The 24,919-nt window shown below is 34.6% G+C and overlaps 1 protein-coding gene across 2 annotated transcripts; it reads left to right on the top strand.

The window, feature by feature from the left end:
* Positions 1–298: 298 nt before the first annotated feature.
* On the top strand, positions 299–24,919 carry LOC127863876 (STE20-related kinase adapter protein alpha-like). Of its 2 annotated transcripts, XM_052403562.1 has the most exons (14): positions 305–436; positions 1,331–1,428; positions 1,659–1,734; positions 2,710–2,790; positions 3,157–3,265; positions 6,641–6,759; positions 7,237–7,345; positions 9,117–9,240; positions 15,376–15,547; positions 17,213–17,317; positions 18,432–18,525; positions 19,716–19,857; positions 20,395–20,519; positions 22,626–24,919. In XM_052403562.1, exons 3-14 carry the CDS (start codon positions 1,723–1,725, stop codon positions 22,694–22,696), a joined length of 1,263 nt encoding a protein of 420 aa, XP_052259522.1. In that variant the 5' UTR covers positions 305–436; positions 1,331–1,428; positions 1,659–1,722; the 3' UTR covers positions 22,697–24,919. The 2 variants fall into 2 exon arrangements, with proteins under 2 accessions (XP_052259521.1, XP_052259522.1); XM_052403561.1 differs by lacking the exon at positions 1,331–1,428 and having other exon boundaries at positions 299–436.

Genomic DNA, 24,919 nt, shown 5'->3' with positions numbered 1-24,919 from the left:
GCTTCCAATAAGCATTCATTCTATCACAGTACCGAACTCATAATTAACTTCGTTTCTTTCATTTGATGGTGTGTAAACTAGCACATTTATTTTTTTAATACATTTTATTCTTTTAAAAATAGAAATACAGTATTAAAATTAATTGCAGATAAAAAAATATTACGTAACAAATAACAATATTTGTTTCTCGAAAAAATATTCAAGAAATGACTAGAAAGGCTTTTTCAATTGTAATATGTGTAAATACCTTAGTTCCAACTAAGATCGCCAATTTAGATAGTGGTGTGTGACCGTTTCGAAAACCATTCTTATATTCGTGTACAAATTACCAAATGTCAATAACTTAATCGGTTGTATATTTTATTGTTAATGTCAAATAATCTACTGTCATGCGACAGCTGCAGAAACTAAACACGTAATTGATTATACCATTGAGGTATTAATTTAGTTATTGATGTATGTTTCATAGCATATATTGGAATTTCATGATTTGTCAAAACTTTCGCGTATTTCGGATTTATATAATATTCGGACACAAAGTCACAAATGTCATGTTGTTGTGATTTGCATAAGACAGTATTATTGTCTTTAAAACATACACCAGTTGATAGTACCGAGGTGATCAAACTTAAAAGTGATACAATTAAATAATTTCAATTGGTTATAACCATTTTTGGTTTTATAAACGGCGTTTTCCAAGTTGAGAAAAAATTACAAATTGCCCAATTGCCATACGATTAAATAAATCCCAAAGACAAATACAAGCTGTGATATCTGTTGTTATTTAAACTCTTTATTTACAAGCTAACAAGTAAAATTTATAAGTTGTGCATAACCACAAGCAGCTTGCAGGATTTAACCAGCCTATTGAGTCAAACACGCTATTTCCAGTGTAATATTTTATCAATTTTGCCAGCAAACCTTTGTTTTCATTTATTGTCTCTGCATAAATATTAATTATTTAGTAAGTTTTTTATAAAAAAGTAATTAAGGTCCAGGGTTTTGTCTGCTATGTAAAAAAGGCCGTAAAGCGGACCTGATCCCAAAGCAAACGGACTCGATCCCTAACCTTAATTTTGCACAAAATTCACAACTTCCCCCAAGAAAAGATTTTTTTTGTTGTAGCAAGAAGTGTCTTATGATTATCATATCTCAATTTTATCTCATAAACATCTTACAACGTATATAACTTTAATTTATATGATTTGAAAGTATTATAATTTATATGATTTTTACCCAAAATGCCCAGGGAAAGGCATGATGTGTCAATATTTGTTGATAAAAAATCCCAATTGGTCCATTTTGTTGATTTTTCCCCCAAAATTTACAGTTTTATCAATGAAAAAAAATCCCAATTGACCAGACTCCTATTCCCAAAATGGCTAGAAACACCACTGAGGTCATCAGACTTGTGTCAAAAGTATAGCTGTAAGTAAACAAACACTTTGAGACTTTTTTTTCTGGTCAGCACAACAAAGTCAAAACTTTTCTGAAACTATTGTTAATAGAATCTAATAGCATCTGATGCTGTCTATTACATTCACATTAGTTGTAACTTTGAATAAAGTGTCAGACTGGTTAAGATGTGTATTTATTTTTTGTATATTTATGAAGATAGAAACTCTTTTTTATATGAATTGAAATGTGATGTTTTACAGGTACAGTAACCATGCCATGGATTAAAATTGAAGAACAGAACCCAGCTTACAATTCTAGTCACCAATGTCATTCTTGGTACATATGCTTTGAGTTCTTTTTTGTTTGGCAAGTTACCAATGTACTGTTATGAATGTATTGTACTCATGCTTTACCTTAAAAGTGTGCTCTTCTAACATAATATATGATTGTGTGTAAAATATTAATTTTACGTAGAACGTTTAAATTAGGTACTACTATTATTGAAAATGTGTTTAAGTTTGATTGACAAGTTATTGTACACAAATATCCATTTATAACTTACCTATGTGAAATGGTCATTATGCAAGTGAAGTACAATTTAATTATAAGGAGCTATTGTGTTAATCAAAGTATAAGAAAGATTTATATCTAAGGACAGGTATCGTTGAAAGAAATGTTTGTCATTAGTTCTTCTGCTGTGTGCATTTGTACACCATAAATCTTTTACCACTGGTTTAAACATATTTATTTAAGCTTGATTATAAGGCTTATTTGAAACGCTCTTGAGTCCGTATCCTGGGACTAGAACCACTACTTGGTGTCTATGGAGGAAATGTAAAGAATGCTCCCACAGTGGGGATCAATCCCATGACCTCCTGATCACTAGGCAGACACCATATCTACTACACCACATTTTCAGCAGACTGAACAATTGTTCAGAAGCTTCAATCTATTAATGATATTCAAGGACATGCATAGATGACATGTTGGTTTCACCCATGGTAGGTTTCCAAATTCTTTAAAAAAAATAAAAATATATTTAATATTTTCCCAAAACTATACAATCTTCAAATGTTTTTGTCAAAAGTTATTCATTGTTTGATGTTTCATTGCTTCAACTAAACCCTTACAAAATATAATTCTTATTTTCAGAGCAATGTCATACAGTAGTAGAGTATTGATAATATCTTCAACCATTTTGACCTAAGTTTACATTAGTCTTCCTTATAATTTTGATCTGGTTTAAATATAATTTCAACTGCAGCTCTAGAAAAAACTTTATCTAAAGCATGTGATCCATTTTTGTTTCAGAACTGCAGTCGATCACGTGAAAAGGTTTGTAGTCCCTCCGGCTCCCCACCGTATGACCAAGAGAAGTACTTCCATAAACAGGTCTGATCTTATTGGAAATATACAAAAATTCTTGTTAAGTTGTATGATTCCTTACAAAGATGTATTTAAAGACTCGTGATCACTTAAATTGGCTTTGGTTGAACAGAAAATGTTGATAGAATATGTTTATGTTCACAACATTTGTTAAGCTTGTAGATAATAACTGCATACTTTTTATAGAAAAACACTTTTGTTAAAAAAACATAGATAAGCAATATAAATAACATGTTAGAAAAAAGTTGACCATCAAAACTAAAAAACTTGCATTATCAATCCCTCACCCACAAAAATGTATCCCTTACTTATAAGTCTTTAACATAATGAAAACATCAATGTTCAGGTATAACATTGCAGCATTCTTTTCAGAGTGATGTCCTTGCAGTAGGTAGCAGTCACTCATCAGGTTGTGACTTTCCCAAGATAATGCTGGAATACGGCAATGAACCTCTACAGTATGACATCTTCACGACTATAGGTTGGTTCTAACTCAATACTATCGCTAGTGGATTTTAGCAGCTTGATTAGAGTTGTAATGTTCATAACTGTCAGTTTCAATCAATTTGAGAACATGTTCCTTTTAGATGGGCTGTTTTATCTTTATATGGTTTCATAGTTACATTTCTGGGTATATTAAGGAGTCTTTTCAGCTTTACTTGCCGAAGGCCTGAAAAGCGTATTTCATGGCGTGTTTTCCTTCGTCCGTCTGTGCATGCGTTAGACTTTTTCTTGTTTTGATGAGTCAAACCCTATTGAAAATGAGCTATATCAGAGTTATAAGTCCAGAATTATCTCCCCTTGAATTTGACAAAAACATGAAAATTCAGTGTTTTTATATGATAAAGTCCATAATTTTTAGCTCACCTGAGCACAACATGCTCATGGTGAGCTTTTGTGATCGCCTTTTGTCCGTCCTGCTTCGTGCGTTGTGTGGCGTCAACATTTGACTTGTTAACTCTCTAGAGGCCACATTTATTGTCCAATCTTCATGAAATTTGGTCAGAAGATTGGTCTCAGTGATATCTTGGATGAATTTGAAAATGGTTACGTTTGCTTGGAAAACATGGCTGCCAAGGGGTGGGGCATTTTTCTTTATATGGCTATAGTAAAATCTTGTTAACACTCTAGAGGCCACATTAATTGTCGGATCCTCATGAAACTTGGTCGGAAGATTCATACCAATGATATTTTGGACAAGTTCGAAAATGATGTCGGTTGGTTGAAAAACATGGCCGCCAGGGGGCGGGGCATTTTTCCTTATATGGCTAAATTGGCTATAGTAAAACCTTGTTAACACTCTAGAGGCCACATTTATTTTCCGATCTTCATGAAACTTGCTCAGATGATTTGTCCTAATGATATCTTGGATGATTTCAAAAATGGTAACCTTGGCTTGAAAAACATGGCTGCCAAGAGGCGGGGCATTTTTCCTAATATGGCTATATATGGCTATAGTAAAATCTTATTAACTTTCTAGTTTGTTCAATCTTCATGAAATTTGGTCAGAACATTGGTTTCCTGTGTAGTAAAGTTTGGTTTTATTATGTCAATATTATGTGACATTAACTGTATTATGTAAATTTTCATAACACAGAATTTTCATAGTTAACATAACTGTTTTAGTCATTAACACTTATGATGAGCCTTTCAACTAAGAGATAACTGAAAGAAAGACAACATGTACATGATTTTGCAGTATTTATGCAGTATTTATCTCCCTTGTTTAACCTGGTTCAGTAATCTATTTTTAGTTCTGCTCATTTGGGAAGATATTGATCATTGATAAATGCACTGTTCTGAGGGAAAATTGACTACGCTGCCATTGATCTCTTCTGAACTGTATAAAATAAGCTGTTTTGGCTGATTTAAACACCTCTTGATGCTTTCTTGAAAAGTAAACAGCTCTTGAAAAAGGTTGGAATTTTGAAATAATTAAACTCTAAATTATTTTTAACACCAGCATCAAGACATTTTGGCATTATTTTCAAAATTATTCTTATTATTTAGATTATTTCTATTTGGCATTTTCTAAACTAGAAAGACTTTTCTATTTCAATAACTTAGTAATTTTTTCTTATTTTTACATTTGATTCACTGAAGTTTCCTAATCACCATAAAAATTTTTCTTTAGGTTAAATTAGACCTATTTTGTGAACTAGAGTTTTGAAGCACTTTCTAGACTAACAGTAACTTATATTTATATCAGTTTTTTTGACTGATTTTGAACTTCTTTTTACATTCATTAAGGTATTTGCTGTATGTTGTTCATTTTTGTAACGATACTTAGATTCTTTAGACTTGGCTTGTACCTGTTCTTAATTTTCTGTCATTGTTCTTCATTTTCCGAGTTCTTGGAATAAAAATAAGTTATTTTTGTTAAAGCTGCCTTGGTTTTCACTTATAAATAAATTCTTTGAGTGTATTTAGGCGTCCCTGACTGAACGCTTTTAGTTAATTGAATTACAACCAGTCAGTATAGTCATCCTGACCGGAAATAAGAGTTCGTCAAATAAATATGTCCGCATTACATAAGTGCTCACAAAGTTACATAACTTGTAACCCTCCTGTGACCGGTTCATTTGCGTTAGCGAAGGAGTCCGCACTACCACACCTGGATAGGACAGTTGAGTTCGGTAAAAAAAACATGACCGCCAGGGGGGGGTCTTTTTCCTTATATTAATATAGTAAAAAAGCTTGTGAACACTCTAGAAGTCACGTTTTGCCTAATCATCATGATTTTGTCAAAACATTAGTTATGTGGATGTCTCGGACGAGTTTGAAAATGGTCATGATCAGTGAAAAAACATGGCCGCCAGTGAGTGGGGCAATTTTCTTTATATGTATATAGTGACAACATGTGAACAGTCTAGAAGACACATTTTTTTCCCAGTCTTCATGAAATTTGGACATATCTTGGAAGAGTTAAAAAAATGGTTCAGGACTGTTAAAAAAACATGGCCTCCAAGGGGCCATTTGTTGTTCATTCTTCATGATACTTGGTTAGAACATTTGTTCCATTGATATCTTGGGCTGCAAAGAACAGGTCATTTCTTTTTATCTCAGGTGAGCGACTTTGGGCCTTTCAGGCCCTCTTGTCATCCAATACGCAAACTTGCACAGTGTCTTTGTATCAATTAGGACTCAAACCCTTTTTTAAAAAGAGCAATATCGAAGCAATAAGTCCAGAATTACTTCCCCTTGAATATGAGAAAATTTTGTTTACGCAATTAATTCCACAGTTTTCTTCCAATTATTTCCAAATTTGCACAGTATCTTTATATCAATGAGGACTTGAATCCTATTGAATATGAGCAGTATCGGAGAAATAAGTACACAATAATCTCCCCTTGAATTTGAGAAAATTCTCCTTGTTTGCGCGATTAAGTACACAGTTTTCTTTCCAAACTTGCACAGTGTTTATAGCAGTAGAGCGATTCAGGCCCTCATGGGCCTCATGTTTATTTAACGTGTTTAAAAATATTCTGATCTCGATAGCGTTATTGGATATTTGATAACATCTGATATTACCACACTAGTGACTGTGGTTAAGGAAAGGTCTTGAAAAGGATTTTGAATAAAAAAGGCTACCATCAACATAGAAATATAAATATGATCTTGATTCATTAGACTAGTGAATCAATAAATTCTTGGTCCCATGTCCTAGTCTGTCTTAAAATTCTTGCTTCATGTAATAGTTATATTGCTTCACATTTCAATAGCTAAGCTTTATTATTTCTCACTAAAGCAATCATGTGTACCAGTGTATGATGATCTTTAACATCAATATCCAATGTCAGTCAATGTTTAACATAATAATCATGCATATGGGTATATTATTGTTATGATTTATTAGGTAAGGGTTACAATGATGCAGCGACAATATCGGTAGCTAGACATGTGGCGTCTGGGCACAATGTGGCAATACGACAGATTGATCTAGATCACCCAAACATAGACATGGCAGCATTACAGGTTGGCAATAATTATATTACTTAACATTATGATATTGACTTTCTTTAAAGGAGTAAAAAACAATTTAATATTATTTACACATAATTGGTTTAATGTAAATTATGATTTATTGATGTGCTATTATCCATCTTCAGCTGAAAGGCGTAGTCATATAGAAATGGTAGACATTTTTGTATTGGTAATATTCATGAGCAGTTTTAACAATGTGTGATTTTATTTTGTTTTTGCTTATATGTACTGACTTACAATGAATTGCTTGTTTTAAGAGTGATTTGGAATTGCTTTTATCTGGTGTTCTGGTATTGTATCGCATTGTTGATATTGCGACCTGGTAGACTCTCACCCTGCAAACTCCTGAAATATTTCAATCAACTTGTGCTTTACAACCCAGCAAAATACTAGTACCATAATTAAGTAAGTTTCACTATTGATATCACAATGATGTTCAATAACATGTGTGTGTGGTTTGTTTTTCAGCAAGAGATAACCTACTGCAGATTGCTCAACCACGAGTCCATCCTACCTTACTACACCTCTTTTGTCCACAATAATGAAGTCTGGACTGTTATGCCCCTCATGGCCTATGGTAATTGAGGAACTACTTTCTGTTATGCCCCTCATGGCCTATGGTAATTGAGGAACTACTGTTACTTAGCTGATTTGCTGCTTTCCTCGTTTGTTTAATTAAATTGATTATACTATATGTTATTTGTTACAGTATGACCATCATTTATGGTAATTAAGAGAGGTTCTTTGAATATCTTGTTATGCCCCCCTTCGAAGAAGAGGAGGTATATTGGTTTGCTCATGTCGGGCTGTCTGTCGGTCGATCCGTCCACCAGGTGGTTTCCAGATGATAACTCAAGAACGCTTGGGCCTAAATCATGAAACTTCATAGGTACATTGATCATGACTCGCAGATGACCCCTATTGATTTTGAGGTCACTAGGTCAAAGGTCACAGGTGAAGGTATCAGTTACTGGAAATAGGCATTTTAAGGATTTAGCATGGTTCAAACAAGGGAAACAACTACCGTTTATGCATGTTCTTTTTGTTACAGCATTTGCCTCCCTTAAATTCATTTAAAATCTCATTTTACAGCAGAGATTCCAATTATGACCTGTAAATGAGCCCCATATTTACTGCCAGTGCTAGGTTACCTTTTCCCATTGGATCATTCTTAAGTATTGTTATTGTAATGCAATGTTAGCGTTACCACCACCACCAACAACCACCAACCACCACCAACCACCACCACCACCACCAACACTGTTCACAGTGACAAAAAACGTATTCACACAATGGCTGCTACTACAACTTATAGCCCATATAGGGGGGCATTCATGTTTTACAAACAGCCCTTGTTAATTTGCACTTTCTTTAGTTTCATTAATGCTCTCTGTCTGTTCTTTAGATTATCAATGGCCATGCATGTGTAGCATTTTTTGGGAGCTGAACATGGTCATTTTTATGCCCCCTTTCAAAGAAAAGGGGGTATATAGTTTTCGCACTGTCCGTCTGTCAGTCTGTCACTTTTTTCGTGTCTGCTCTCTAATTCAAATAGTTTTCATCCGATCTTTACCAAACTTGGTCAGAAGTTGTAGCTAGACAATATCTAGGTCAAGTTCGAATATGGGTCATGCCGGGTCAAAAACTAGGTCACGGGTCACTTAGTGCATTTCAGGGCTTTAGTATTTAGGTTTCGAAAAAAGCTCATAACTTCTATCAAATGTTTATAGGGGGCATATGTCAGCCTATGGTGACAGGTCTTGTTTAGATTTATTAACTGTCCCGTTATGTTATATACAAAAGAAAAAGGTTTAGGCATTGCTTCAGTCATGTTTGTACCTGCGTTATTAATTGTTTCAGCCACTGGAAATAAATTGGGCTGCACATTAACACCCATAGTTCAAACTTATGTCCACCAACTGATCTGCAAGCCAGGACCATTAATTAATCATATGAAATCCAAATAAGGATAAATTATGCATATGTTGTTGCAAACTTATAACAGTTTATTGCTGATTGTCCAGCCTTATAATCATATGTCTTCTAACTGCATTATTTTATTCATCATAGATGCAAGCAAACTATGTATTTTAATTTATCCCCAGTCTGTTTTGGGTATTCATTTAACCATATGAATTAAGGTTAACCACAAATTGATCATCTGCAATTTAACGTAATGTAGTGTTGATCTTTTTTCTGTCGATCGTTGAACCTTGGATGTATTTCTTTTTCATATAAATTCAATGGATCCATGACAAAATAAAAAATATCACTTCTGTGAACAGAACCAAAATGTTTAATTTTGATTTTATGACTGCTATTCCATACATAAATTCTGTTGTTTTAAGGCTCTTGCAGAGACTTGATGCATGCCTACTTCACTTCGGGCCTTCCTGAACAAGCAATAGCCTACATTCTACGAGACGTTATCTCAGCATTAGAGTACATACATTCCAGAGGAGTTATACACAGGTAATACACTTTCTATGGGATTTTATCTTAGCATTAGAATTACCGGTATATACATTCCAGAGGAGTTATACACAGGTAAGACACTTTCTATGGGATTTTATCTTAGCATTAGAGTACTGGTATATACATTCCAGAGGAGTTATACACAGGTAATACACTTTCTATGGGATGTTATCTTAGCATTAGATTACCGGTATATACATTCCAGAGGAGTTATACACAGGTAATACACTTTCTATGGGATTTTATCTCAGCATTAGAGTACCGGTTTATACATTCCAGAGGAGTTATACACAGGTAATACACTTTCTATGGGATTGTATCTTAGCATTAGAATTACCGGTATATACATTCCAGAGGAGTTATACACAGGTAAGACACTTTCTATGGGATTTTATCTTAGCATTAGATTACCGGTATATACATTCCAGAGGAGTTATAAACAGGTTAGACACTTTCTATGGGATGTTATCTTAGCATAAGATTTCTGGTATATACATTCCAGAGGAGTTATACACAGGTAATACACTTTCTATGTGATTTTATCATAGCATTAGAGTACTGGTATATACATTCCAGAGGAGTTATACACAGGTAATACACTTTCTATGGGATTTTATCTTAGCATTAGAGTACCGGTATATACATTCTAGAGGAGTTATACACAGGTAATGCACTTTCTATGAGATGTTATCTTAGCATAAGAGTACCGGTATATACATTCCAGAGGAGTTATACACAGGTAATACACTTTCTATGAGATGTTATCTTAGCATTACTATAGAGTACCGATATATACATTCCAGGGGGATTTACACAGGTAATACACTTTCTATGAAATGTTATCTTAGCATTACTTAAAAGTACCGATATGTACATTCCAGCAGAGTTATACACAGGTAATACACTTTCTATGAGACGTTATCTTAGCATTACTATAGAGTACCGATATATACATTCCAGTGGAGTTATACACAGGTAATACACTTTCTATGAGATGTTATCTTAGCATTACTTTAGAGTACCGATATATACATTCCAGCGGCGTTATACACAGGTAATGCACTTTCTATGAAATGTTATCTTAGCATTACTTAAAAGTACCGATATATACATTCCAGCGGAATTATACACAGATAATACACATTCTATGAGATATTATCTTAGCATTAGATTACCGGTATAAACATTCCAGAGGAGTTATAACACAGGTAATACACATTCTATGAGATGTTATCTTAGCATTTCTATAGAGTACCGGTATATACATTCCAGCGTAGTTATACAAAGGTATTACACTTTCTATGAGATGTACATTCCAGAGGAGTTATACACAGGTAAAACACTTTCTATGAGACATTATCTTAGCATTAGATTACCGGTATATTCATTCCAGCGGAGTTATACACAGGTAATACACTTTCAATGGAATGTTATCTTAGCATAAGATTACCGGTATATACATTCCAGAGGAGTTATACACAGGTAATGCACTTTCTATGAGATGTTATCTTCGCATTAGAGTACCAGTATATACATTCAAGGGGGGTTATACACAGGTAATACACTTTCTATAAGACGTTATCTTAGCATTACTAATAGAGTACCGATATGAACATTCCAGCGGAGTTATACACAGGTAATACACTTTCAATGAGATGTTATCTTAGCATTAGATTACTGATATATACATTCCAGAGGAGTTATACACAAGTAATACACTTTCTATGAGATGTTATCTAAGCATTACTATAGAGTACCAATATATACCTTGCAGCGGAGTTATACATAGGTAATACACTTTCTATGAGATGTTATCTTAGCATTAGATTACTGATATATACATTCCAGAGGAGTTATACACAGGTAATGCACTTTCTATGAGATGTTATCTTAGCATTACTATAGAGTGCCGATATATACATACCAGAGGAGTTATACACAGGTAATACACCTTTATGAGACGTTATCTTAGCATTACTATAGAGTGCCGATATATACATACCAGAGAAGTTATACACAGGTAATACACTTTCTATGAGACGTTATCTTAGCATTACTATAGAGTGCCGATATATACATACCAGAGGAGTTATACACAGGTTATACACTTTCTATGAGATGTTATCTTAGCATTAGATTACTGATATATACATTCCAGAGGAGTTATACACAGGTAATGCACTTTCTATGAGACGTTATCTTAGCATTACTATAGAGTGCCGATATATACATACCAGAGGAGTTATACACAGGTTATACACTTTCTATGAGACATTATCTTAGCATTACTATAGAGTGCCGATATATACATACCAGAGGAGTTATACACAGGTAATACACTTTCTATGAGATGTTATCTTAGCATTAGAGTACTGGTATATACATTCCAGAGGAGTTATACACAAGTAATACACTTTCTATGAGATGTTATCCAAGCATTACTATAGAGTACCAATATATACCTTGCAGCGGAGTTATACATGGGTAATGCCCTTTCTATGGGATGTTATCTTAGCATTAGATTACTGATATATACATTCCAGAGGAGTTATACACAGGTAATGCACTTTCTATGAGATGTTATCTTAGCATTACTATAGAGTGCCGATATATACATTCCAGCGGAGTTGTACACAGGAAATACACTTTCTATGTGACAATATCTTAGCATTACTATAGAGTACCGATATATACATTCCAGCGGAGTTATACACAGGTAGTACACTTTCTATGAGACGTTATCTTAGCATTACTATAGAGTCCCAATATATACATTCCAGCGGAGTTATACACAGGTAATACACTTTCTATGAGACGTTATCTTAGCATTACTTTAGAGTACCGATATGTACATTCCAGAGGAGTTATACACAGGTAATACACTTTCTATGAGATGTTATCTTAGCATTAGAGTACCGGTATATACATTCCAGGGGAGTTATACACAGGTAAGACACATTCTATGAGATGTTATCTTAGCATTAGAGTACCGGTATATACATACCAGAGGAGTTATACACAGGTAATACACTTTCTATGAGATGTTATCTTAGCATAAGAGTATATTAATTTTAGAGGAATTATGCACCGATATTACACATTCTTCAATATGTTATCTCACCATTTTAGTATATACATTTTACAGTAATAATACAAAGGTATTACACATTTACAGCCGCTGTGTTTAGAATTTGCTTACATGGATGAACATTCCAGGAAAGTAATACAAAGTGCTAAAATGTTATGCTACTGTCTTACACTGAGTAATTAAGGTTTATTCGCATCTTAAGGTAACATACATGTATGCATCATTTTTAGCTCATCTATTTTTTGAAAAAAAATTATGAGCTATTGTCATCACCTTGGCGACGGCGTTGGCGTCCGGTTAAGTTTTGCGTTTAGGTCCACTTTTCTCAGAAAGTATCAATGCTATTGCATTCAAACTTGGTACACTTACTTACTATCATGAGGGGACTGGGCAGGCAAAGTAAGATAACTCTGGCGTGCATTTTGACAGAATTATGTGCCCTTTTTATACTTAGAAAATTAAAAATTTTGGTTAAGTTCTGTGTTTAGGTCCATTTTATTCCTTAAGTATCAAAGCTATTGCTTTCATACTTGCAACACTTACTAACTATCATAAGGGGACTGTGCAGGCAAAGTAATGTAACTCTGACTGGCATTTTGACAGAATTATGTGCCCTTTTTATACTTAGAAAATTGAAAATTTGGTTAAGTTTTGTGTTTAGGTCCACTTAATTCCTACAGTATCAAAACTATTGCTTTCATACTTGCAACACTTATTAACTATCATAAGGGGACTGTGCAGGCAAAGTTATTTAACTCTGACTGGCATTTGGACGGAATTATGGGCCCTTTATACTTAGAAAATTGAAAAATTTGTTAAGTTTTGTGTTTTGGTCCACTTTACCCCTAAACTATCATAGATATTGCTTTCATACTTGGAACACTCGCAAACTATCATAAGGGTACAGTAAAAGGACAAGTTGCATAACTCTGGTTGTCATTTTTCCGGAATTATGGCCCTTTTTTGACATAGTAAATTTGAATATATGGTTAAATTTTGTGTTTCGATCCACTTTACTTCTAAAGTATCAAGGCTATTTCTTTCAAACTTCAAATACTTTCATGCTATCATGAGGTTACTTTACCTGGCAAGTTGAATTTTACCTTGACCTTTGAATGACCTTGACTCTCAAGGTCAAATTATTAGATTTTGCTGAAAATGCCATAAATTCTTTATTTATGATTAGATTTGATTGATACTTTGACAAAACTACTCTTACCTGACATGCCACAATAGACTCCAGCCAAACCATCCCCCGTGCCCTCCCCCCCCCCCTGAATCCCCCCCCCCTAATTTTTTTTTTAAAGATCATCTCACAAATGACCACCACACCCTCACACTGTACTATACCCCCCCCCCCACCCCACCCCCCCCCCAAATTGTTTTTTTTTTAAACGGTTAAAAAACACAAATATTTATTTTTATTATTTTATGTTTGAAATACCGTCCAACCATTGCACCCAAGAATACCACCCACACCCCCTCCCCCCCCCCCCCCGAATTCCCCCCCCCCACCCCTATTTTTTTTTTTTTTTTAAGATCATCGCACCCAATAATACCCCCCCTTCCCCCCTCTCCCCCCCCCCCCCCCCCCGAATTCCCCCCCTCCTAATTTTTTTTTTTTTTTTAAAGATTTTCTCACAAATGACCACCACACCCTCACACTATACCCCCCCCCCCCCCCCCCACCCCCAATTTTTTTTTTTTAAACATTTAAAAAACACAAATATTTATTTTTATTATTTTATGTTTGAAATACCGTCCAACCATCGCACCCAAGAATCCCCCCCCACCCCCCCCCACCCACCCCCACCCCCGAATTTTTTGTTTTCATTTTTTTGCATTTTTTTTCCACATTTTTGGAAGATAATGTAATAAATGTCCACGCACCCACACTATACACCCCTCTTCACTCCACCCCTCCCTCCTTTGTGATTGAAAATGAGAGTTCCTTCACCTTTAAAAAGAAAATGGATGAGCGGTCTGCACCCGCAAGGCAGTGCTCTTGTTCTTATTTGTATGGAGGCGACTTTCAGTAAGTTCAATATAGCTTCAACAATATTAGGTACTTGTGTGATTCAGTCAAAACTTGTCTGTTATTAACTTCATCATCCATTAGACAATTTTAAAATTACTTCTCATAAATATTCATCATTTGGTGAAAGTGTGTTGTTTGCAAGGCCTGTTTTCTTAGCTGAAAGGTCACGATCATACTTTAACCCTTTACCACTTACATACGTATTTTGACCCATATGTAGTTCCTTGGAAAGTTACATTTAATTTAAGACCTTTCTTACTAGATTCAAGCTTTAAAGGCTTCATTTCCAACCCTTAGTTATTGATGAGCAGCAAACAGCATAAAACCTGAACAGACTGCAAGTTTCTCTCAGGCTGTTCTGGTTTTATGCTGATTGCAAAAGCCATTTTCACTTTGCTTATTATGGGAGAAAAGGTTTAAGTCATTGTTTAAAATAAGGGATTTTACAGGGCGCAGTGGTGAAGTGGATATACTGACTGCCCAGTGATAGAAGAGTCACGGATTCGATCCCCAGAATGGAAGCGTTTTTAAGATTTCCCACATAGACACACCAAGTACTGGTTCTTATTCCAGGAAATGGACTCAAGAGCGTTTCAAATAAGCCTTAGGCTTTCTAGGATATCAAGCTAAAATAAATAAGTTTAAACTTAAGTAAGGGATTGAAAATAATACGCCTCACTATGTTTACAGTTTAGAGGGAATGTTAATTCTTTTTTGTGTCCCAGGCTGAAGGTCAAGGTCTTGCATGTGATTAAATATTAACACAAATTATTCAACATGCTGCTTATTCAGTACCTATTTTTAATTATATTTTGTTGTACAATTTAGAATTATGTCCTTTGAAAATTTATATATTATAGTGCCTCATTTATATTGTTTAACTAATCTGATCCGTGTTCTCATAAGATCTCAGATAATCCAGTCTAAGTGTGAACAATAAACTTACTAAAACATCATTTTTGTCATATAAAATGTAATAGACCAATTATATGGCCTCGTTTGGTAGGAGTGTGCGGGCAAGCCATGTGTTAATATCGGCGTCTGGGCGGGTCTGTTTGACGGGTCTCCGGAGTGCATGTCACCTCTTTGAACATGGGAAATGGAAGAGGTCAATGTTCGTGTACCCAGAAAACCCGCAGAAGCTGCTGTGTTGGCTAAGTCCTGAAATCCTTGAACAAGTAGGTTGAGCTTAGTCCTGAAATCCTCGAACAAGTAGGTTAAGCTAAGTCCTGAAATCTTGAACAAGTAGGTTGAGCTTAGTCCTGAAATCCTTGAACAAGTAGTTTGATCTTAGTCCTGAAATCCTTGAACAAGTAGGTTGAGCTAAGTCCTGAAATCCTTGAACAATTAGTTAAAGCTTAGTCCTGAAATCTTGAACAACTTAGTCCTGAAAACAAGTAGGTTGAGCTTAGTCCTGAAATCTTGAACAAGTAGGTTGAGCTAAGAACTGAAATCCTTGAACAAGTAGTTTAATCTTAGTCCTGAAATCCTTGAACAAGTAGGTTGAGCTTAGTCCTGAAATCCTTAAACAAGAAGTTTGATCTTAGTCCCGAAATCCTTGAACAAGTAGGTTGAGCTTAGTCCTGAAATCCTTGAACAAGTAGTTTGAGCTTAGTCCTGAAATCCTTGAACAAGTAGGTTGAGCTTAGTCCTGAAATCCTTGAACATGTGGTTTGAGCTTAGTCCTGAAGACTTAAACAAGTAGGTTGAGCTTAGTCATGAAATCCTTGAACAAGTAGGTTGAGCTTTGTTCTGAAATCTTTGAACAAGTAGTTTGAGCTTAGTCCTGAAATCTTTAACAAGTAGGTTGAGCTTAATCCTGAAATCATTGAACAAGTAGGTTGAGCTTCATCCTGAAATCCTTGAGCAAGTAGGTTGAGCTTAGTCCTGAAATCATTGAACAAGTAGGTTGAGCTTAGTCCTGAAATCTTGAACAAGTAGGTTGAGCTTAGTCCTGAAATCCTTGAACAAGTAGGTTGAGCTAAGTCCTGAAATCCTTGAGCAAGTAGGTTGAGCTTAGTCCTGAAATCCTTGAACAAGTAGGTTGAGCTTAGTCCTGAAATCCTTGAGCAAGTAGGTTGAGCTTAGTCCTGAAATCCTTGAACAAGTAGGTTGAGCTTAGTCCTGAAATCTTGAACAAGTAGGTTGAGCTTAGTCCTGAAATCCTTGAACAAGTAGTTTGAGCTTAGTCCTGAAATCTTGAACAAGTAGGTTGAGCTTAGTCATGAAATCCTTAAACAAGTAGGTTGAGCTTAGTCCTGAAATCCTTGAGCAAGTAGGTTGAGCTTAGTCCTGAAATTCTTGAACAAGTAGTTTGAGCTTAGTACTGAAATCCTTGAACAAGTAGGTTTAATTGGGTACATGGGGGCTTGTTCTGGAAAAAACGGGCTTAATGCATGTGTGTACAGTTTTATGCTGAGATTTGCCTATGCTGTCCACACAGGCTAATCAGGTATGACAGTTGCCACCTTAACTTTTGTTATTTTCTAAGAAGAGACTTACTTTAAATGAAAAAAAGCACATTGTTCTTTAATTGGAGAGTCCCCTTCCTTATAAGCCTGTGTGGACGGCATAGAATAATCTGTGACGAATCTTTATTCACATTTTTTTGCCGTGTTTTCTTAGAGTGAGGCAAAAATAAACTCTTAAATGCACAGTAAAAGGATCCAATGCATATTTTAATTTAAGAGTTTTCAATTATAATATTTTGTCCAATAGATTTATTTATCACATATTTCTTCTTATTGAGTTTGTTATGTCATACCTAACAATTATGCCAATTATAAGATGGAATTATCTGTATTATATTTATTATATTATACTACATGTTTTTCTTTTATCAGAATTTGCTGGGGTATGACACTCGGTCGGACATGTACAGTGTGGGCATCCTGGCATGTGAACTGGCCAATGGCTATGCTCCATTCACAGATATGTCACCCACACAGGTATGATAGTGGTAATAAATGTGAAAGTGAACAATATGCGAAAACTCATGCAACATTTAGTGTCACACAGAAGGTAATATGTTTTAAAGGGGCCATTTCACAGTTTTTGGAATGTATTGAAGTTTGTCATTAAATTTTTTATATTGATAAATGTAAACATTGGATCTAAAAATCTGCAGTAAGAAATCAAGAATGATTTTTTTTAAAGTAACCCTCAACAGGGCTCAAACCACTGACCCCTGGAGTCCTGGAGTAAAAGTCTACCACTTAGACCACTCGTCCATCCATGCTAATACATTAAAGAATGTATTTTATACTTCACATAAGCAATCCTCTTAGTTTCACAAAATATAATGATAGCAATAGAACTCTCCAAATTATTCCATCGTTTCACGTTGCAACACTTTATAATTTTCAGGTTTTTAAATCGTCAAAAGATGCATATAATGGCTTTCTGAGAGCATGGTAAATGTTCAGTATTACTGTTTCCTCACAAGCATCATAACTAAAATGAAAATTTGCGAGTCTGAAACAACTTTTTTCAATTTTGTCAATATACCAAAACGTGAAAAGGCCCCTTTAAAGCAACCTATATCTGGAAACATATAAAAATTCTTTACATGCTGCATGTAGTGTTTGTTTTGTCAATAGAAAACAATCTGGAGAATAAATATTCTCTAGCAAGCCTCCTCTGGTAGTCATGTATGTTCCCTGTGTAAAAAAGGTTTTCGTTCTCATAAATTGACTGTTGTTAACAGAAATAATATTTATGAGAAAAAGAGACAAATGTCAAGATGCTTTTGTTGTTCCAGAGTTGTGCTTGGTATGCAAAATGATTTTTTTTTCTAAAGAATTTTTTATATAAAGTTAACCTTAAGAAATGAAATATATTGTCATAGAGAAATAATAATAATAATGATAATAATAATGGATAACAAATGGGAGTTACGATTTAGGTTTTCCAATATGCATCAAAGGCATTTAACAAGCAGGCAAGTAAACATTTATCTAAAATTACTATTCAAAGATGTTGCTTTAAATAACCAAGCTACAATCACTCATTTTAATGGAATACTGTGTAAGCAAAAATTAAATCATATTCATATTATTATAGATGTTACTAGAAAAAATTAGCGGAACTAAGCCAGTCCTTGCTGACTCTACCACGATAGGGCGACTGACATCGGATGAAAATGTTGCCAATTCAGGTCAGTGTACTTTATAAACAACTTATAGGAATGGACAGACATTAGTATGGATCTAAGTTAAATATAAGTTTTTATGCCTGCGAAGTAGGGCATATAGTGATCGGACCATTCGTCCGTCTGTCTGTCTGTCTTTTCGTCACACTTTGCGTTTAGGTTTCGAAAAATTCTTATGACTTCTATGTCGCTTAATATAGCAACTTGATATTTGGCATGCATGTGTATCTCATGGAGCTGCACATTTTGAGTGGTGAAAGGTCAAGGTCATAATTCAAGGTCAAAAGTAAAAAAAAACAAATCCAAAGAAAGTAATAAGCTTCCAAGGGAGATAATTATCTGTATCTGCCAATTTATAAAAACAATATTTATAAATCAAAGTGGCGCAGAAGCGGGCATTGTGTTTCTGACAAACACATCTTGTTTTGCTTTTTACATCCATATAAAATGCTGGATTCATCATGAATATCTGTCTGAACATCACCTTAAATTGTAAACATCAGACCCGTGTCATGCAAAATTGATTCTTATGCCTAATTAGGCCAGAGTAGCTCAAGACTAGTCTGCAGAATTTCGTCAGGAGCTACACTGTAGACTATACATTTTCTCAATGTTTCGTGGTCTTATAAGCGGATAGTGCAGCTACTGACCAGACTGCATGACTTTGCAGGCTGGTCTGGATCTACCGTAGAGGTATATGGCATAAAAACGATTTTGGCATGACGGTGCTCTTTCAAACTTTCATACATTTTTTGGTTACATAAGGGGGGCATTTTCAATCACTCAAATCCTACATTGTAATTTATTGCCCTGTTTCTGATAATGCTTTTTAAATAATTGTTAATTTGTACCTGCTTAGTGCTACAGCATGCTACATCAAGGGTATCTGTCTTAACTGTTACAAGCTCTATTTCTAGCTATTTCCTGCTAAACTTGCTAAATTGTTAGAGTGCAAAATAGTATTTTATGCTTTTGAATATTTTCACTTATTAGTATTTGGTCATATCTTCAAACAGCACAAGAGTATCCAAATATGAGTTTAAAATTCAAGAATGATAAAGTTCTTAACACTTACCAAACCATTAACGCTTTACTGCTCAGAAACGCACTGTGAAGAGTTACTCACAGGCTTTTCTGGTTTTATGCTGTTTTCACTTTGCCTCTGAGTGGGAAAGGGTTCATGTTTTACTTTGCAGATGGCCCAGAAGACTCTGGTGTTGACATTGCATCTGGTTCTGACCAGAAGAAAAGCAGCCTTGCGTATGCATACTCACGCACATTCTCAGCACAGTTCCATGAACTGGTAGAACTCTGTCTTGAGAAGGACCCCAACAGAAGGTAGCATGATTTTGTCTAATAAATGCCAATTGGTGCCTCTTATTGTGGTATTTGTGTTGTTAAATGCTAATCCTTTCTATGTTTTCTATTCTTTGTCAAAATGTTAAATGAAATGACATGCAATAGCGTTAAGGTATTCAACTGATACTATAATTTTTATTTTTACAAATCATAGGATTGTTTGAAGGGTATTTATGTTTGGATTTCTTCACAAACTGTTATGTTTTGTTTTCCAGATATAACATGCTTGTTACCATACCATAAACCTATGTAGCTAAAAAACGAGCAAAACAAATAGAGATATAGACATCTTTACATACCAAAAATAAACATAAAATCTAATGAGAATATTTGTGATTGAACAATTAATTTTTGCAAATTAGCAGCCAGAAAATGTACTGTATCAATACACACACAAACTTTAAAAATTAAAATTTGGGTTTTTAAACTGTTCATTAAAAATGATAAAGTACAGCAGTTAATAAATATATCAGTACCTTTTAAAAGCATCACTCAGACAATTTTCATCCATTCCAGACCTACAGCTACAATGGCCTTGAGCCACCCTTTCTTCAAGAACCTACGCAAGAAGTCTGCATCCATGCTGCCCTCCCTTCTACAGCCTGTAACACCACTCTTGGACGCATCCAAACTCCCAAAAGGTAACCATGACATTGAGGGCGATAAAGGCAAACAGTAACCATGACATTGAGGGCGATAAAGGTAAACAGTAACCATGACATTGAGGGCGATAAAGGCAGCTGATAGTTTACCAGCTTGATCCGATTTACCTGTTTTATTTTTTAAAAATGTGTAAGTGTTGATTTATGTTTCCCTTTTAGGCTGGAAATACAAAAGGGTGTTACCAATTGGAGTTGGTGTGTTACAAACAAATTTATTTCATATTACTGGTACCAATATTGACACAATAAATTGAAGTGCTTATTGTACTTGATAATAATTTTAGTGAGCCAATTTTGGAAAATTCAACTATTATTATATAAAGGCAGGGCTTCCCCCAGAAAATCATGAAGAGATGTCTTACACTTTCAAGCAGGGCTTGAAGGGTTGTCCCCTCCCTATGGTATCATATAATTTTTCATTGAGACCTTTATGTTACCATTTTGGGTATACCAGTACTTAAATGTGTTTGTACGCTATTTGTTTGCTTTGTTTGAAAACAATAATCCATGAACGTAGTATTCACACCATTTATGATTCCAGAAATAAGTGCTTTAATTCTTAAAAAAAAATCATAAATTTAACATAACCATGGATACAGATCTTCACGCTATTTGCAAGCTGAAATAAAACCATGTTTTAGGAATTGTGCTGGTTTTCCTCATTACATTAAGATTGTGAATCTGATGTCAAATTGTGCCCAGAAGCTGTTCATGAAATAAAATTAAGTATAAATATGTTATGGGTGAGATGATAATTCAATGCAAATGAAATTGATAAAATCTCATTTTGATATCGATACTTTTACTAATTTCACAGTTTCAAAATGATAAGATTAATTAAGTATGTTATCGCAGCTTATTGGTAATGCAAATGCTTTCAATATTGTTTGGCGATCATTAAACCCCCCCCATCCCCTCTATTATAGCAAGCAAGCCTCTGTTGTTGAGATTAAGGTCTTTTTATGACCCCAGATCGAATGATCGGGGGTATATTGTTTTTTATGCTCCCCCCAAAAAAATTGGGGGGAGCGTATAGTCGCAGCTTCGTCCGTGTGTCAGTCTGTCCCCAAACTTTAACCTTGCTCATAAAATGAAAACTCTATGTTCTTTAAACTTCACATGTGCATGCATCTCATTGAGATCTACAATCAAACATGGTTTGAGGTCACTAGGTCAAAGTTCAAGGTCACTGTGACCTTTACATTCAAAATTTAATCTTGTTTCTACAATAGCTGCCGTGCGGCTGCAAAGCGCAGTAGTGGGCATTGTGTTTCACAAACACAGCTCTTGTTTTACAGTATATTGGTCAACATTCTGACACGCTGGGTTGCAAACTAAGCCATGTAGCTTGGTTGAAAGGATTTCGCAGGCCATCCCTGATCAAAAGAGATTTAAACAGTGACATGATATTATTATACCCCACCAAAGGTGGAGGGATATAGAATTTGCGTTGTCCGTCTGTCCATCATTCCTTCTGTCCGTCTGTCACTAAATTTGAAATTTGCTTGTTTAAGGGCATATTGTTTGTAAAAGAGAATAAAATGTGTAGGGTTCTTTTAAAAACTCATAGTCATGTTATGACCCTTTCTAATGAATTTCTTGTGAACTGTGGAGATATAGTGATGGATGTCTTAAAATAAATCCAGAGAAAGCGATCTGAGTGGGGCTCGAAGTTGGGACCTTCCAATAACTAGGAGGACACCATGATAATAGTCGCGTTCTGAGAAAACTGGGCATAATGCATGTGCCTTAAGTGTTGTCCCAGATTAGCCTGTGCAGTTGGCACAGGCTAATAAGGGATGACACTCTGCTTAAAGTGGATTTTTGCTAAGAAGAGACTTCATTTTAACGAAAAATGTCATAAAAGCAGAAAGTGTCGTCCCTGATTAGCCTGTGCGGACTGCACATGCTAATCTGGGACGACACTTAACACACATTCATTTAAACCCCTTTTAACAGAACACAGCCCAACCCCCTTTTCACAGAACACAGCCCATATATCTAGCAGACCATCCGGACCTTTTAAATATGATTGTTACTAGATGATCTTCAGTCCTTGATAGTTTTGCATATTTTCCCTTTAAGAAGACTCAGCTGTTGATGATATGGCAGAAGGAATGGAGGACCTACATTTTGATGAGGACTGGGAATTTTGATATGATCAGCGAACGCTTCAACATTAAGACGCGGGATTCCTGTGGTGTGTTATAGGGTTATTAATGAACTACATTATGTTGTTTTTTTAACATTAAACACACTATTATGTGATGTTGGAATAAGACATCAATCACTGTGTTTTTCAATATTCAGTTTTACCTATTGTATTTATTAATTTTGACGAATTATAAGTACAATAATTGCATCATATATATTGATTTTACTGGTACTTTAAAAGAATTTTGTATCTTGCAAAAATGAAAATGTGTCCAAATAAACACAATTATAAAATACAGTTACAATCATAAAAATATGTTTATGAAACATCATTGAAAGGAGTCTTTATACTAAAAGTATTAACAGAATATTACAAATAAAAAATACATTCAGAACATGAAATTAACACATTTTGTTTTTTGAAAAAAAAATCTACAAAATGATGTCAGTTCCAAGTTTCATGTTTTATTCTTAATTCACATACAACAGTGCTGTCAGTATCATGATAATGATGGCCCATGAATTATAATTTGGAATTTACTAAAGATTCAAAGTTTTGCTCAGTTGTGATAATTTAATGGTAATCATATTTGTTATCACATCATTTTAATTTGACTGGCATGAGGAAATAGAAGTGATCTAAGATGACCTATGTGCACTGGTTGTGGACTGTCAGAGGAATTCAGTTAACTCATAGCGAGTTCGTGTTTGTTGCGAAATGAAAGATTCCTTTTGGAAAAAAAATTGAGCATTGCTTTCTTAGAATGGGATTAAATGCATGTGCATAGTGTTGTCCAAGCTAATCAGGAATGACACTTTTCGCCTGAAATGTTTTTTTGGTTAAAAATAGACTTCCTTTAAAAAAAAAAAAAAAAGCAAAAGTGTCATCCCTGCTTAGCCTGTGAGGACGTCACAAGCTGATGTGTGACGACACCTTACACACATGACTGAAGACTGGTGTTCCCAGAGAGAGCGGACGTCACAAGCTAATGTGGGACTTCACCTTACACACATGCATGAAGACTGGTGTTCCCAGAGAGAGCGGACGTCACAAGCTAATGTGGGACGTCACCTTACACACATGCATGAAGACTGGTGTTCCCAGAGCTACGCTCTATTTTACGTTGCTGTATACCCTAATAAACATTCAGTTTGACTTGTATTTATTTATCAAATATTTAATATTATATAGTATCATTACAAGAATCTCCTTTCATATGCATTTTGAAAGGTTAGAAAAATTGTCAAATTTAACAGATACTTTATTACATCTTTGAGGTGTTTAGTAGAGCAATTATTAGTCAAATTCATGGCAGCTGATTGTGTTTTAGATTATAGCTCATCTCTCACCTATTATTTTGATCACCACAAACGAAGATTTGTAGATCAGTGTATTATATTGTGAAGAAAATTTCTTTAAGTCTTGTTCTATTGTTTGGTAATGATAGTGTTGTTAGCTTGTTATTTTTTGGAGACATAACATTGATTACAATTTATAAGAATATACAATGTTTACGAGTGTCAAACTGTAAGAATGTGTTATTGGCATTTAAAAAATAACAGCGCATATAATTAGGTGTTAAATGCTTAATTTTCAGTTGTTACATTGTATTTCTTTTGGTTGTGTTATTCTACTTTAAACCTGTTCTGAGTATGGAACTAACTGTTTTATTTGAAACTGTTCTACATGTTAGTTAACCAGGGTATTAGAGGCTTAATTGTTCAAGAAACAGAGACTTAACAAGGTAAGAAACAATCGTAAAAAAATCTTCATTTTAAAAGTACAGAAACATTTGACTTACCTATTTATCTAAAGACGATATATGATTGACTGGTTATATAGTCATTTAAAAAAGTTAGAAATAATTTAATAAGTTAATTCGATTAATTGGCTGATGGACCTTTGATGTAAAAAAAAACAAACTGCATTTGAATTAATTGTTCTCAAATTTCTACGAGCTGCCCATGTAAATCTTTTCTGTCAATTACTCTTTTACTTAAAAACATTTATTTTTTTCAATATCATTTTTTAAAACATATGTAGCAAATGATGTTGAAGACTCTAAAAAGAGTATTTGTTATTTCGCCAATTGATTTGTGCTATACAAGTGTTTTATTGTGTTTATGTTTATATCTTTTTATTCGATTCCCATTTACAAAGATATCAATGGGACGTATACATATATAATATATGCATTGTACAATAATAAAATCTTTTTATTTAA

Source organism: Dreissena polymorpha, unplaced genomic scaffold (assembly GCF_020536995.1).
Source record: "Dreissena polymorpha isolate Duluth1 unplaced genomic scaffold, UMN_Dpol_1.0 chrUn053, whole genome shotgun sequence".
Lineage (NCBI taxonomy): Eukaryota > Metazoa > Mollusca > Bivalvia > Myida > Dreissenidae > Dreissena > Dreissena polymorpha.
Note: the sequence above shows the minus strand (reverse complement) of the source record. Positions and strands in the feature narration are given on the sequence as shown.

What these genes read in the sequence shown, in the direction of transcription:
- LOC127863876 (XM_052403561.1), top strand. An exon ending in AGAAGTACTTCCATAAACAG is followed by an intron (nt 2,791 to 3,156) that starts GTCTGATCTTAT and finishes CATTCTTTTCAG; the next exon opens with AGTGATGTCCTTGCAGTAGG. An exon ending in GTCCTGAAATCCTTGAACAA is followed by an intron (nt 15,548 to 17,212) that starts GTAGGTTGAGCT and finishes TTCTTTTATCAG; the next exon opens with AATTTGCTGGGGTATGACAC.